We start from the raw sequence: 16964 nt of genomic DNA on the forward strand, positions 1-16964 counted from the left end.
TTTCAACTGATAACATTTTAATCTTTTTGCTACCAAGTCGCCTGATGGCCTACTGGTTCATTCGCCTGACTTTGATGCTGGCAGGCGCAGGCTGGATTACCGCTGGTGGCGGTATAATCTTATAAGAAAGAAAGGTCACATGACTATATGATAGCAGAAAACAAATGGACTACAAGGGAGCAAGGGATGGATAGCTAGAAAAGCAGTGCTGCTTGAGGCAAAAAGGCAGCATTGTAGAACAGGTTTTTCACATCCCTCTGCGCTAGTGTTTGTGTGTGTGTGTGTGTGTGCTACAGCATGACCGTGATGGTGAGAGTCGAGGTCGAGACAAAAGCAAGGCTGAATGAGGCCAACAGAAGTGGGCGAGCTGCAGCATTCTGGAGATAATTAACAACCAATTCTTTGTGGGTTAATTGAGCTGCAATGCAAGTGCTTGAGAACAATAGCATACACGTTGCTCTGACATCATTGCTGAAAGTAACTGGGGGAGGTGCTGGGGGGTATTGATGTTAGTCTCAGGCTTTTGTAGTGATTGATTTCTGCAAGGATACAATATTCAGTTTTGACTGACAAAGTTTTAACCTTCCAGGTGGATGACATTGAAGTGAAACTTGTCATTTATAAATATAAAGACCCTCGATTTAGAACTGTAAACCATAAGGTGTTATTTTTTTAGAAGTTATGATAAAATAACAATGAAAAATAAGATGCTATACTTATCCTACTACAGAGAGTAAACGGAGAAGGGGGGGGGGGGGGTTAAGGGAGAGCTATAGCCGAAGGTGCACCCATTTTTGGAAACGTAAGGTATGAGTCGAAACTGCTTTAGGTGACGTGCGTAGGGCGAGCAAAGGCCTTTTCTGTCAACGGTTTAACTGAGTTCTGAATGCACCATATATTTTGGCAGCTACTTTTCTTACTTAAATAAATCATTCATCTAAGTTATGACATGTCAATGCTGTATTTCCATGAATAACTTCAGAGTATTTCCATTTTGGTTTACAATGTTCGCAGTTCAGGAAAAGTAGCTTTGTGTTCCTCACTGTCTACGTTGTCAAGATGTTGGGGGATTAGCAGTGGTGCAAGTTCACACACAGATATAAACATGATACATATTTCAATCTTCTCACCAGTTTTTGGAAGAGATCCCCAACTCTCTGGTGATGGCTCCACTGCTGGACTCGAGGCAGAAGTCCATCGTAGAACTCCTTGTGGACCTCATATAGCTCAGGCACTTTGAAGAAGATAGTTTCGATCTGGGATATCGAAAGCACAGGCTGCGACGTTGTGGCTGCAGCTTTCAAAGGCTTCATTGGCTGAAACAGGTAAGAAAAGGCTTGCGGTTTATGTTCCTTAACGATATTTAGATGTTAGTCAAAGGTTTCTTGCAAAATGCTTTCTATCACAAAAGGATATATAGAGAAGAGTGAGTAACAGAAATGTTTTAAAATAACTCCAGACTACAACTGACTAGATGACTAACTCATCTCCCAGAGATAGCTAAATAGAGGAAATGAGTATTGTGTCTCACCAGCAGCAACGCCTCCAGGTGACTGAGGTATGTTTCTTCACTGGCCAAAATCCCAGACAGGACCCACTTCCTCATTTCCAAACCTTTCTCCAGGTCACATTCCGTCTGAAACAGAGGCCATTTATTAAAAGAAATGCTTTTTTTGACAAAACACTTGGGATTAACATTGTTCAGTATTCAGAAGTTATCCTTTTTTATAGAAACCCTCCACTTTTCCCCTGTGTTAGTCCCGGTTAAAGTTACTGAGGACAATGAACATGACGTAAAACAGATAGACTGATAGCAAGATTCCTCCGGCTGCCTCGCTTTGTCTTGAACTTTGAAATAACTCAAACAGGCAGAATGTCCCAGAGGAGGAGGAAGGTTTCTGTATAAAAATACCTGTGAGTGATTGAATGAGAAAGAGTACAGACACACTCACACACAACTCAGCTCAGGTCAGTAGCATCCCATCCTAAGGCTACAAGGAAGAGGCAGAATGAAAGAGAACGAAATGGAGACCAAGTCCAACACATGCACACACGCAAACAAACTCACAAAAGAAAGAAAAGTAGACATCTGCAAAAACCCGGCAGCCTTTTGTCTTTTTAGTTGGGACTGAAAAGAAAGACAGAGCAAGACCACAAGTTTCCAAAGAAGACTGACAACTGAAGCGGTGCTTTACTGCTGGCATTGTTTGCAGAGAATAGGTCAGATCCAATATGATATTGGGGTTTGATGCGGCTATTTTTGGATGATCAGACAGTATTGAATTTGGTCACAAGATAGGTCCAATCTAGATTATATTAGAATTTTTTTGCATCCCATATTCGGGAAATTTCTTGGTTGAAGTAGCAATACAGACATAAGACACACAAGACATTGGTAATTTGTGTAAAACCCTTCGGAGCATAAATTAAACAAAATAGCCCTTTTTAACTTTCTATCTTTGTTTACATTAGCTATGATGGTTTATATATAAATAGTCAATCTTCTTTTGTTATTCTTTTCTATCTGAAGGGTAAGTGTAATGTTATAAATTGTCTTTTGAGAAAGGCTGTAATTGGACATAATGTATAAACATTCAGACAAAAGTGAAATGGAAATGATTTTGAAGGTGAATGAGTAACGTAACAATGATTGATGTGTGATGTCTTTTAAAAGTATTACATCACCATAATTACAGTGATCTTGAAAGTAGAACACCAAAGAAAGTACTGAACTAAGATTTTTTGTGAAAGACTGAAAAAATAGAAGTCTATGTACTGTATGAGATGACCTCAATAGAGCTGCAAACATTAAAAGATGCTAAGTAAAGTTAAAAAAAGAAATGAGTCAATAAAACGAGCCCAGACACAGACGAGGATATACCCACGTCTCAAGACATATCATCTTTTATTTATCGCTAATGAGTCTGTCTTGGCTTCACGGTGTTCTTTCTTTCATTGTAAGGGCCTAATAAAACAGCACATTAAGCAGTATTTAGGCCTATGTTTTTATGTTATCACTTGTGCAAAGAGTGGGTTTGGGATTCGACTTTTATGCAGTACACAGACTTGGCTAGCGGTCCAAATTTGAACTCTACCAAACTCACCGAAATGTGAAAAAAGTGTGGAAATGGCTCAAGCATGTTTGACCATGGAACCAGAGAAGATGCCAGTCAAAAGCCCATCTCTGTAAAACATTTTTTGTCTTTCTGGTTGGGAAGAATTTTAGTCATCAAGTTATCTTGCACCACAATTTACAGGCTGTGTAGCAAGATATTTGGCACAGCTATATGATATCTAATCCTCCTTTCAAAAAGTAGGTAATCATGTGACATGCTGAGAATAATGAGGGAGTAGGAAAAGATTGAGGAGCTACACTAACCTCTAGGAAAAAGAACAGAATAATTGCTCATCTATTTACAAGCCTACCACTGGGAGCACTGGGTGGAGCGTTTGCATTATTTCAGTGTTTTTTTTTCTTCTTCTTTTTCCGTCGCTCATACAAGAGAAGTACTACTTCCCGGGCACGTTGGCAAGTGGTCGTGCGTTATCCAATTATGAGGACATTTGTGTGCATCATTTTTTGAATATTTTGAAGGTAGTACAAGATAAACTACCCTCGATAGGTTAAAATTTAAAAGAAATTAGAATTAGGTTTAGTGTAAGGTTAGATTAAATTTATTTCTGAGTGTGTCTGCATCGTAATCCAAGTTCATTTAAATTAGTTTATGTTATGTTACGAGCGCGTTGCTGTACAAGAAGTCCCCCCCCTCTCTTTCCCTCTCTCTCCCCTCTGCAAAATCTGTCTAATTTTAGAACTATTAAACACATTTTAGTACTATTAAACCACTAGTTATTTGTGACTTTGTTAATAGATGGCGAATTAGAACAAATAAAAATGTTTTCCCAATCCAATATCCTGTTATTGGTGTTTTTTCAGAGGGTTGGAACAAATTAATTTGTTTTTAGTTCATTTCTATAGGTTATGTTCATTTGAGTTACGAGTAAATCGATTTACAAGCTCAGTCCCGGAATGAATTAAGCTCGTATCTGAAGGTACCACTGCATTTAGGAAATGTATTCAAATCACCATTTTAAAGCATGAAAACTGCAGCTCAGGAGGCACATTTGGAAACTAACCAGCATCGATTAAAATAACATTATTCCCAACCCATAGCTCGGTTCCTGCAGAATGCAAGAGAACGTCAGCTTCGATAAACGCTCAAATTGCAATCTATGCCCCGTAATTCACTTTATTAACCTTTCAAAATTTCTATTTCTCACAGTCTAAGGTGTTTAGCATTGTTTTTTTCTGACAACCCTGCCCTGTGAAATCCCTAACTTGATTACTTTTCCCATCTCTTGTTGTGACTGCACTCTAATGGAGCTATCACACAGTAAATGTTTTTGTCCCTGGTAAATGTGACATTACTTTGGCTTATTTAATATTATTTGAATCACATATTGGAACTGTGCATGTTGAGATTGCTGTTCCGTGCCAGTTGTATATAACAATGCCTCAGAAAATCATACTTTCCGGAGTACAAATTGGACCGCAAGTGGCATTTATGTCACTCTCAGCTAGAAATTTAGTCAATTTCATGTTTATACAGATCTTGTTTATTGAGTTTAGGGAAATATGGGAGGATTTAGCATAATGCCAATATGGGGGTATCTCGATTTACAAATGTCTGTACTGATGAGGAAAATTGTAATTTTTACAAGATATAAAAACAATTCAAGCAAAATGGAAAAACCAAAACAAAAAACGAACAACCAAAAACATAAATACATTTTCTATATTTTATCTTAAAATTGTCAGCATATAGGTGGTTTCCAATTTTCTATCTGGCATCTTTTTTCTGGCCTCCTATTAGCTGTCTCCCGACACTCTTATTGCCTTGCAGCTCCTTCATGTTTCATGTTTGTCTGGCTTCCAGTATTCATCCTTTCTTCCAGCACCCGGCTGAACTGAATAGGCGGGCCGAGAGACACACTTGTTGTGCATTAGGGGCACTCAGTATTTAAGACTGCAACCAGAGCCAGTTCCAGTCGGACGGCTGCCTTTCTCGCTGTGTGTGCCAATCCCGCATTTTGACTTCTCCTGCCTTTGTACAGGTGTGTTTCTTATTGTGATAATTGTGTGTACTGATTAACCCACATAATTACTATGATACTTTCATTTTGAGTTTTACCGGCCAGTAGTGCCGTTTCCTTAGTTTACTCACCAATTCAGTTGTGCTGATTTTTCGTTGTACAGTAATACCTTGACATACGAGTGCCCAAACATACAAGAAATTTGAGATATGAGTACATTTCCAGGCAAATGTTTGCCTTGAGATACGAGACAATTTTTGAGATATGAGCATACGAGATAGCCAGGTGGCCGAGACGCAAGAGGCTGCTTATGTTAACATTGCATTGTCTTTTTCGCCACATCTCCCTCGTGAGTCTGTTGTGATCCACCTTCAATAGTTAGGTTAGATTAGTGCCCGGAGAAAATCCACATAGGCCTGGGGAGAACATGCAAACTCCACACAGGAGCACCGACTTGGATTTGAACCCAAGACACCCACTGTGAGGCCGACGTGCTAACCTAAGCGAGTACAGTACAGGCTAAATGCTCTTTAAAATCTCTTGACTCATTGCAAGTTTACAAAATGGACTCACACGTGTTAATAAAAATGAGACATCTGATAGGTGGAATTGTTATTATTGGCAGACTGTAAACATCAATCAAGCTTGTCAACTGAAAGCAAGCAGTGGCAGACGAGGAGGCGGAGTCACTGATACGGTTTCACAACCACTGATGTGATTTCTTCCTTCAAGAGCAGTCTGGGGGCAGAGATTATATTAGCCTATTCTAATCTCCGAGGAACAGACTCCACCTTAAAGCAAACTAATGCTCATTTTGGGATGACAAAATCAAAACCCAGTGTCATGAGAGAGTCAAATATATTTCCCCAAGATAAATACTTGCCCAAATTCAACTGAGATTGACCCAAACTCACTCGGGATTCAAGTGAGGTGAATCTGTACTGAGAATGACTGGATGGAAAAAAATATTGAGTACCCGGTTCAATACGTGGTTGTCTATGTTGATTCACCATTTGGCCAATTTCCTTGGCAACCTTTTAGGTTTTCTCTTTTAGAAATGAAACAGAGACCGTGGTAAATATGCCTACTGTGAGATGAGAAACAGCCTGCTTTTGAAAATGCATGACTTCCATCTGTAAATGACAGCTCCTGAGGCTCCAGCCAGACTGCAAGCATCCCAAATGGCAGATTCGATTCCTTATCAATTTACAGCATTTTGATGAGCCTATTCCGGTAAGAATATATTAGCCCACTTTCTACATATTGAGGTCAAAAGGGAATGTTGACAATTATTGTAATTTAAGCGTGAGCCAACTCCCAACTGTGGGATTAAATGTTAATGAGGTTTTGCTCTTGGAGATCTGGATATGAGTTATCAGTCTCTCAGGGTGCTTTCATACCTACTATAATTTCACTGATCCTAACCAAACTATAGGTTATTAAGCTTGCAAAATTTCTTCTCTGTATTGTTAATATATTCCATGACTAAAAAAAAAAGAACTGTATGACCTGAAAGCCTATAAAATTGCACTATGTTCATTGACTGATATGTGGACAGCCTTAACACATGTGATACTACTGGAAAACCTCAATGGATCCAGTAAAAAAATTAAGTAGAGCAGAACGTCAGATCTTTTAAACTATGATCAATTGTATGACAGTGTCATGACCAGAGCTTGATTTCGTCCACATGCCAGTTATATTATATTTACTTGTCACATGTTTAAAGCCATGTGAATGGCTCAAAATTTTGTCCGAAAAAATGGGATAAGGGACAGTCCCTCAAAATTTGTAAATATTGGGTGGATGGACAAAAAATTAAAACTTGATCTGATGAGAATTCAGAAAAAATTTACAAAAAAAAGTTTCTATTGGTGCCAAATTTAAAAATAAGATCAAGCTATGAAATCCATGGAAAACATGGGAAAAAGAAGAAAGATTTCAGACCTTGAATTCAGTAAGACATGCCACTTTGATCAATAAGTTATTAACCAACTTTTAAAACAGAAATACCGACCTATCAAGTTGAAATTTTTAACCAGATTAGGTAGTTGCATTCAAGCAAACTAATAAACATACTGATATGTTTGCAATACACAGTCAATAAAAGGGGAAGTGTAAAGTAACCCACTGACCGACTTTGAGGACTCCAGCGATCCAGAGGAAAGAGTGTCTCGGCTGCTTCGGCTTTTGGAGCTCAGATGAGGCGAGGAAGAAGGCGAGTCGTCGATATACGGCAAGATGTCATGGTGTCGCCGCTGCTCCTCAGCCCGATCGGCATCGTACCCATAAGATGGAGGAGTGCCAGTGTAATGGCCATCTATCATTGGAAACCAACAAACGAACATTAATTGGTATGTAGAAGGCAAAAAGATATAAATACATAAAAGGGCAAGCAATGCATCATTGTTATATAGCTACTATCCAATATAAATGCAAGAAATCGAGGGTTGAATCCCCAGTGTGTTCTCCAGATACTCTTTTTTTTCACCCATATCCCAAAAATAGGCATGGTAGGCTGGCTGAACACTCTAAATTGCCCATAGGTGTGAGTGTCTTGTTTTCATTCATTTTCCGTACCGCTCAACCCTAACCCTAACCCTTACAAGGGTTATGGGGGTGCTGGAACACCCTGAATTGGTGGCCCGCCAATCGCAGGGCACAAGGAGATAGACAATGATTCACTCTCATACTCATACCTGGGGACAATTTATAGTGTTCAACCAGCCTACCCTGCATGTTTTTGGGATGCGGGAGGAAACCGGAGTACCTGAAGAAAAGCCACGCGAGCCTGGCGAGAATATGCAAACTCCACACAGTGAGGACCCACCTGGGATAGAAACCTCTACCCCAGAACTGTGAGGCCGATGCGCTAACTACTTGTCTGCCGGACCGTTGGATTACACAAAAAAATTACACATACATTTAATAATAAAAATGGCGTTAACCAATGACAAGTCTTTTCTATTTAATTTTAATGATCCCTGCTAGCACCTCGAGAAGAAATCCTGTTTCTATCATTTGTTTCTAACGAGAAATAGTCCCAATCAGCGGACATGTTTGACTAAACACACACAGATCTTGGATCGGATTCGCTCTTGAGATCACATTGGATATTGTCCAAAACTCCAACAATAGCCGTTAGGCTGCGATACCTATAACGAGCATCTGATGGGGATACCACTAATTTAAACATAGTGAGCTCATTTGTCATTGAGGGCCACTGTTTTCTATACGTTAAAATAAAATGTCTAGCTATTGCAATGTCTATTATTATGACTTCCCTCTGCAACCAGAAATGGTTGAGAAAAGTGATTGAACTGAATGCAGAACAAACTCTCTACACCCCAAAACAAAATATGATATTTTGGTTGGAACCTTGCTGTAGCTCAACGTTGTGGCTTGGCGTGATACCATGCAGACAAAAAGTTTTTGATGTATTAAAAAAGTTCCAAAGTCCAGGAGGTATGAATCAGCAGTGATGGGAATGTGGTGTGTTACAGCTGAGGGAAACACATCAAGCGTGCCAGAGAGAGTCGACCAAAATATTTTGCTCTCCGACTCACACAACTCTATTTTCAACAAAGCATTACTTCTCCCAAAAGCTGGTCTGGTCTCCCATGTGCTGACTAATCATATAAACACTGTGCATGTGCAGATAAGAGCAATGACTCTGTGCACAGAAAGTAAACCACAGAACTTCAACCATCTCAGCAAACGCTTAATCGGATCAGGATAATTGTACACTTAAGCATACTGTATCATACACAAAGACTAAAGGAAAGCTAATTATTAAGTTATAAATAGAGTTTTATTGGAACTATCAAACAATTTTCCGGACAAAACATACAACAATGAAATGAAAAACAAAGTACACCAGCATACTTTATTGTTCTAGATTATTCTAGATTACAATGTACTACTATTACGGCACCGCCCCAAGTAATTGCCAATTGGGTGCTATTTCCTAATGTTGACAGCTGATGGGTAAACAACCCCCCCCCCCCCCAGTACAAGTGAAATGACTTGATCTGCATTATATATATTTTTTATTCTTCTTTCTTTCTTTTTAGTTTTTCTTTAAAGGCGCCTGATAGTGTAGTGGTTCACTTGCTTGCAGCGGTGCGGCAAAGCATGGGTTCAATTTCCGCTGGTGGTGGTATGGTTTTGAGTGCGAATGGTCGTTACGGTACGGAAGATGTATGTATGGACAAACTATTCTTTAATTATATGTATTTATTTTTTTATTAGCGGGCTCAATGTAAAATAACATTGTCATTTACAAATCTGACCTTGGAAACTTCAACAGCGACAGGAAATGGTCACTTGATGACCCTCAGACCACAAGTGCAAAATGCATTCATTAAATTTAATAACCTGACAGTAATTGTTATATAAACAAATAATAACAAACGCTACTTAAAATACACATTGAATATGTTTAAAAGGGTGGTATCTCTTGAACAATTTGGAAGAAATTCATTGTTTTCTGAACTGCTTATCCTTACAAGGATCGCGAGGGGTGCTGAAGCCAATGCCACCTAACCTCGGCCACCAGTTGGGGGAGACCCTTAATCGGTGGCCAGCCAATTTTGGGGTATTAGACAACCATTCAAGCTCATACTCATACCTAGGGACAATTACAGTGTTCAATCAGTCTATGCTGAGTTTTTTTGGAGAAAACCAGAATACACAGGAAAAAAAACATGCAAGCCCAGGGAGAACATGTAAACTCCACACAGTGAGGACAGACCTGGGATCAAACCCTCAACCCTAGAACTGTGAGGCAGAAACCAGTCTGTCACCGGGCCGGCTGGGCTACAAAGCAAAAAAGAGTTAAAGTTTATTCTACTATATAACATTTTAATAGGAATGAGATGGCAAAAGATGAAGCTTAAGGATTTTTTTAACGGCTCAAAATCAACCAAATTATCAAGATGGACAATTACACTCTCAAAAGAAACAACAAAAAATCAATCACAAATTGTTTAATAGGTTAAGAAACTGCGGAGGTATCGGATCAGTACTCAAAATTTCCAAACTCTATAAAATCAGATGACTGGAACTCTTGCTAGGGTGAAAAAATGATTGTGTGGGAAAGTGATTCATTTGTCGTCTTTTCTTCCCATATTTAATTGACACAGAGTTTAACGTTTGTATTTATGTTTGTGGTTCAAGCTCTCCTTTAAAACCCAGAAGTGGTCGCTGGCAAGAAAAAAATGGTGCCTGAATACTCTTTTTGGCCTGAGGGCACAAAAATGTGTTCCACTCAGAAAACACACACACACACAAAGCCTCAGTATGTCCCGTGACATTTTTCCAAAGCTAGGTGGATGGAATATAAAGTTGTGCAGCTATTTTGGAAAAAAAAACAGTAATCAATGAGAGGATGCGTTCTAGAAGAGTCTACAGCAAAAAAATGAAGATTAAAGCAGTTCTAGATGTAATATCTCAGTTTTGTAACCAGTGATTTCCATATTTTAGCTCACAGGTTAGCAAAGAGCCAGATGCACCCATCAAAAGAGCCACATGTGGCTCTCGAGCCATAGGTTCCCTACTCCTGCTTTAACTTCACATCCACAAGATGCCGTGTCCTTGAATTGTATTCTGAGAGTGTATTGATACAAGACTTAGATTAAAACCAAGCACAGCTAAAACACAAGATAAAATGGGTTCATTCAATCTAAAACAATATAGTTCTCGGGTGTAGTACGCGTTAAGTGTTTTGTTTGAGAAGTACTCAATTATCAAAACACCTCCTGCATCCCCAAAACATGCTTGCTAGGTAAGTTGAACATTCAAAATGGCACCTAGGTATTAATGTGAGCATGAATGGCTGTCTGTCTTCTTGTGCCCGGCAATTGACTGGCCACCAATTCAGGTTGTCCCCCTGCCTGGTGCCCATTGTCAGCTGGGATAGGGTCCAGTACCCCCCGCGGACCTTGTGAGGATAAGAGATTCAAAAATTGATTGACTGAATTAACGTTTTGTAGCTTTGGTATTTAAAAAAATACAAACTGTTTTACATGATTTTGGTCTTATAAAAAGACATGTTAGGCCCAATTTGGGGGCATCCGTACCCCTGACAACAATAGATGTTAAATGTTTTGAACTGGGAAAAGTGCCATTGATCATGTCTCATTGCCATTGACACAACAGATTGCGGGCAGAATTGGAATGATCTCTGCCAGGCGCTGCCCCACGTCAAAATTGGCCATCTTAATTCTTAAAAATAAAATAGAATAATATATTTTTAAAAATCAACAACACTTCTGTTCACCTAATTCTGCTCTTAAAAATGACATTAGGTTCAATTTTCAATCACATGATTAGTTGGCTCTGTGCATATCAGAAATCTTTCTGCATCATCAATAATTTTAGTTTTATTTGTAATTATATATAATTATAATATTCATAATTTTTATATAATTTATTAATTTATTGATTATTTATTTATGTCTAAAATGTATTTCCTTTGTCTCTATTGTCACCCTCTTGCTACTGTAACAGTAAAATTTCCCGGGATGAATGAAAATTTCTAATCTAATCTAATCTAACCTAATCTAATCTAATCTAATAAAGAACTTTGTTTGTATTAGTAGCAAAGCTACCCATATGATTTTTGAAGGACAAATGAAGGACTATTGAAGATTAATGAGCATTTCTGTTTAACTGCTTAAGAATGAATGCATAAATACTGTTCACATAACTGTCTCTTCTTTTTTGGGATTCCGGGTTGTTGTTTCTTTCACAATGAAAACGTTCATGTATTTTTTGATGTTGCGGCATGCACACAGCTGGCATCCTCATGCTCTTCACAGAACATTATCGTCCTTCTATTCCCCTCCTCCCACTTCTCGCTTCTCCTGAAAGACCCACCCCCCTCGGCAGATGTAACAGGGAAGCCCAGAGAGCAAGAAAACACAAAGATTCTCGACAGAGATCACATGAAAGCCCACCAAGCTACTGATTTCCTTCAGGAGTTCTTCAAATTCTGTCTCAAAAGCATCCAAGTCCATACACACCCACATTTCACCACAGTGTTTATATGGTAACAACGATGCAGAGGAGGAATTGGTCATTTTTCCAGCTGCAGGTGGGAAAAAAATCACAGTTGGATTAGGTGGACGATGACTATTATGGTAATATGTTTCACCATTTTTTTTTCTGGCCAAACAATCCAGTCCGTTTTATTGTTCTACTGTCAATCAATTCTCGCATACACAAATAAGCTCACATTATTGCATCCATCCAGTCTCATTTGGTCATATTATCATCAAGTGCTAGAGGTCAGAGAACCACAATTTATATCAAAATGGCATTTTAATCCCAAATCTAACCTTATTGGGATAAAAAAAATCGTAAAATTCCGAGTTTAAAGCCATTATACAATTAATTTTTACTTGATGTGAACAGGAATATGTACACAGACCTCAACTTTAGGCAAACTGAGGTCAATCTGAATACAAAACAGCATTGCCCCATGACAAAATGGCGGCTCTGAACTCAGTGTAAAACTGTATCAAATAAATAGACCAGCTCAATAAAGAGGATTGCATCATCTTTGGCAACCTTAGTTAGTTGGTTAAAGAAATAAGAGAAGAAATGATGCAACCTCATTTTTGCGATTTTTGATTAGTAGTTGACGATAAAAAGTGCAAAACTAAACCGTTCCTAGGAGAATAACAAAGAATGAATACATTTGAAAGCCAATCCTATTTTAATTCCAGATAAATAAACTCACCTCAACACAAAACCTAACCCACTTTAGCACAGACAATGAAAGATACAAGAAAACAGCTGCTCAGTATTGTCATGAAAAGACGGGCAGATTGGAATCTGGCAGGCCACTCAGATACTCTGTACAGACACACAGTCTTTAATTAAAAAAGTAACCAACCAATCATAGTTCTGTGAGCTCCATTATGAAAACACACAGTGTGTAGTTAAGTCTAGTCAGCTTCCCCCAACTGTCTTACATCTTTGTCACATTGCTCACTCGTGTTCACGTCTCTTCAGGCTGCAGCTTCTCAGGATCACTTTCGAGGAGAACACGCGCTGGCATTATTGAAAATACACATAAGAACAGACAACCTGCCAGGGAAACCTTTGAATCCATAAGTGTCTGTCGTGTCTCTACTGTCAAGCACTGAAGTCAGTAGGAAAGAATCATTATGCAGGAGCCTAAGGCATACTGATTAATAATACACCATTCTAAAATACTGTTTCAACTATAGAAGACACTCATTAGAGCACACTTTTGACTGGCAAAGCTGCTAAAATATAAAAGATGTTTGGTTTCAGTCTGCAGAGAGGAGCTGATTGCCCTCATGACGGATTTCATAGTGAAACAGAGCCAATATCTAGCAAGGCCAAAGTATATACAGGAGTATTAAAGTGTGTTTAAAGAGTGTTTTGTGTTTGTTTGGCCATCTTTTTGATATGACACAGTTTATTTTGGCGTGGAGATGGATCTCAAAAGGTTTTAATGGTTTTAGTCTAGTTTCTGAATTGTTTGTATTCAATTCAATCCCAAATTGCAGGGACAGTTTTATCTATACATTGGAAGTACAGTCACACCTCTACTTACGAATGCCTCTAGGTACAAAAGTTTCAGGTTACAAATGTCTTTATTTGCAAATGAGTGACTCGAGATACGAAAAAAGATCCAAGTTATGAAATCCCCCAAAAAGTAAATGCATTTCCTTAGCCGTTATTCTATTTTGAATTCCCATATTTCAGTGGCGCAGGGCACATTTTCACGTGCTTCATTTATTTTAAGACATTAATATATTATTTCCTTACAATTTTCTCTCATTTTTGTGTTTCCTCTCATCCTCCATGCAGAATTGGGACACTTAACCTATTTTAAAAGGTTTAGTAGGTAGTTGTGTGGAAAGAATAAGAGAACTTACGAAATGTTTAAGTTACAAACTAAATAATTTCGTAAGTAGAAGTACTAGTTGCCGAGAAGTTAAGGAACACTTTGTAAATGTTTAAATGTTTCTAAAAAAGGAAATAAACAGTCCTGTTTACTTATATGCAACTCTGCTCATTCTATTGCATTAGTTTAATTAATTTTATTTACCTTGTGTACCAAAAAGGTGCACCCTGTTGCATCAGCATGCTTTTTCTCACATTTTGATTTAGATGTTCCGCTCTGTATTGAGACCATGGCGGTCAAAGTTTTTAAGTGTCGGCCTCTCTAATGTATCATGAAGACCGTGGCGAAACAGCATGAATCTGTGAGGGCGGTGTGCAGCCTCATTAATTTAGTAACACTGAAAGCTGGCACTTCAATCTCTGCGAAAGTGTGCAATACACCCTCGACCCGTGTGGGTTTAAATGTGCTCGGTAAAAATAGAATGAATGGATCAGATGGAAAGACTAATTGCATGTTTCCAAATGTACTTTTTTTTTATCAGGTTGAGAGAGTTGGGCGGGATGGGGTACTTCACCCAGGCTAGCCCAACATAAACAACATGCCTTGCTTTGAAAATTTGCCAGAGGAAACACTTTATTGTGGAAAGATATACATATACATATATATACATATATACATATATACATATATACATATACATATACATATACATATATATATATATATATATATATATATATATATATATATATATATATATATATATATATATATATATATATATATATATATATATATATATATATATATATATATATATATATATATATATATATATATATATATATATATATATATATATATATATATATATATATATATATATATATATATATATATATATATATATATATATATATATAAATAAATTTTTCCTTGGAACAAATTAAAATGTTTTTCCATTGTAATATCCTTTTTTTGTTTTTCAGAGGGTGGGAACAGATTAATTAGTTTTCTATAGGAAAAATTTATTTTTATCTATCTATCTATCTATCTATCTATCTATCTATCTATCTATCTATCTATCTATCTATCTATCTATCTATCTATCTATCTATCTATCTATCTATCTATCTATCTATCTATCTATCTATCTATCTATCTATCTATCTATCTATCTATCTATCTATCTATCTATCTATCTATCTATCTATCTATCTATCTATCTATCTATCTATCTATCTATCTATCTATCTATCTATCTATCTATCTATCTATCTATCTATCTATCTATCTATCTATCTATCTATCTATCTATCTATCTATCTATCTATCTATCTATCTATCTATCTATCTATCTATCTATCTATCTATCTATCTATCTATCTATCTATCTATCTATCTATCTATCTATCTATCTATCTATCTATCTATCTATCTATCTATCTATCTATCTATCTATCTATCTATCTATCTATCTATCTATCTATCTATCTATCTATCTATCTATCTATCTATCTATCTATCTATCTATCTATCTATCTATCTATCTATCTATCTATCTATCTATCTATCTATCTATCTATCTATCTATCTATCTATCTATCTATCTATCTATCTATCTATCTATCTATCTATCTATCTATCTATCTATCTATCTATCTATCTATCTATCTATCTATCTATCTATCTATCTATCTATCTATCTATCTATCTATCTATCTATCTATCTATCTATCTATCTATCTATCTATCTATCTATCTATCTATCTATCTATCTATCTATCTATCTATCTATCTATCTATCTATCTATCTATCTATCTATCTATCTATCTATCTATCTATCTATCTATCTATCTATCTATCTATCTATCTATCTATCTATCTATCTATCTATCTATCTATCTATCTATCTATCTATCTATCTATCTATCTATCTATCTATCTATCTATCTATCTATCTATCTATCTATCTATCTATCTATCTATCTATCTATCTATCTATCTATCTATCTATCTATCTATCTATCTATCTATCTATCTATCTATCTATCTATCTATCTATCTATCTATCTATCTATCTATCTATCTATCTATCTATCTATCTATCTATCTATCTATCTATCTATCTATCTATCTATCTATCTATCTATCTATCTATCTATCTATCTATCTATCTATCTATCTATCTATCTATCTATCTATCTATCTATCTATCTATCTATCTATCTATCTATCTATCTATCTATCTATCTATCTATCTATCTATCTATCTATCTATCTATCTATCTATCTATCTATCTATCTATCTATCTATCTATCTATCTATCTATCTATCTATCTATCTATCTATCTATCTATCTATCTATCTATCTATCTATCTATCTATCTATCTATCTATCTATCTATCTATCTATCTATCTATCTATCTATCTATCTATCTATCTATCTATCTATCTATCTATCTATCTATCTATCTATCTATCTATCTATCTATCTATCTATCTATCTATCTATCTATCTATCTATCTATCTATCTATCTATCTATCTATCTATCTATCTATCTATCTATCTATCTATCTATCTATCTATCTATCTATCTATCTATCTATCTATCTATCTATCTATCTATCTATCTATCTATCTATCTATCTATCTATCTATCTATCTATCTATCTATCTATCTATCTATCTATCTATCTATCTATCTATCTATCTATCTATCTATCTATCTATCTATCTATCTATCTATCTATCTATCTATCTATCTATCTATCTATCTATCTATCTATCTATCTATCTATCTATCTATCTATCTATCTATCTATCTATCTATCTATCTATCTATCTATCTATCTATCTATCTATCTATCTATCTATCTATCTATCTATCTATCTATCTATCTATCTATCTATCTATCTATCTATCTATCTATCTATCTATCTATCTATCTATCTATCTATCTATCTATCTATCTATCTAT

The 16964-nt window shown here is 36.4% G+C and overlaps 1 protein-coding gene across 4 annotated transcripts in view; it reads right to left on the reverse strand.

The window, feature by feature from the left end:
• bcr (BCR activator of RhoGEF and GTPase) overlaps nucleotides 1–16964 on the reverse strand; it is a 70736-nt gene that overhangs the window by 24428 nt on the left and 29344 nt on the right. For 3 of the 4 annotated variants that reach the window (XM_077737758.1, XM_077737757.1, XM_077737760.1), the window contains exons 2-4: nucleotides 7230–7414; nucleotides 1532–1636; nucleotides 1131–1316 (exon numbers count right to left, since the gene is read on the reverse strand). In XM_077737758.1, coding sequence (XP_077593884.1) covers nucleotides 1131–1316; nucleotides 1532–1636; nucleotides 7230–7414 — 476 coding nt within the window. Of the gene's footprint in view, nucleotides 1–1130; nucleotides 1317–1531; nucleotides 1637–7229; nucleotides 7415–12838; nucleotides 12868–16964 lie in introns of those variants that run through there. The other variant, XM_077737759.1, reaches the window with a different exon arrangement.

This window comes from Stigmatopora nigra, chromosome 17, assembly GCF_051989575.1.
Source record: "Stigmatopora nigra isolate UIUO_SnigA chromosome 17, RoL_Snig_1.1, whole genome shotgun sequence".
Taxonomy (NCBI): domain Eukaryota; kingdom Metazoa; phylum Chordata; class Actinopteri; order Syngnathiformes; family Syngnathidae; genus Stigmatopora; species Stigmatopora nigra.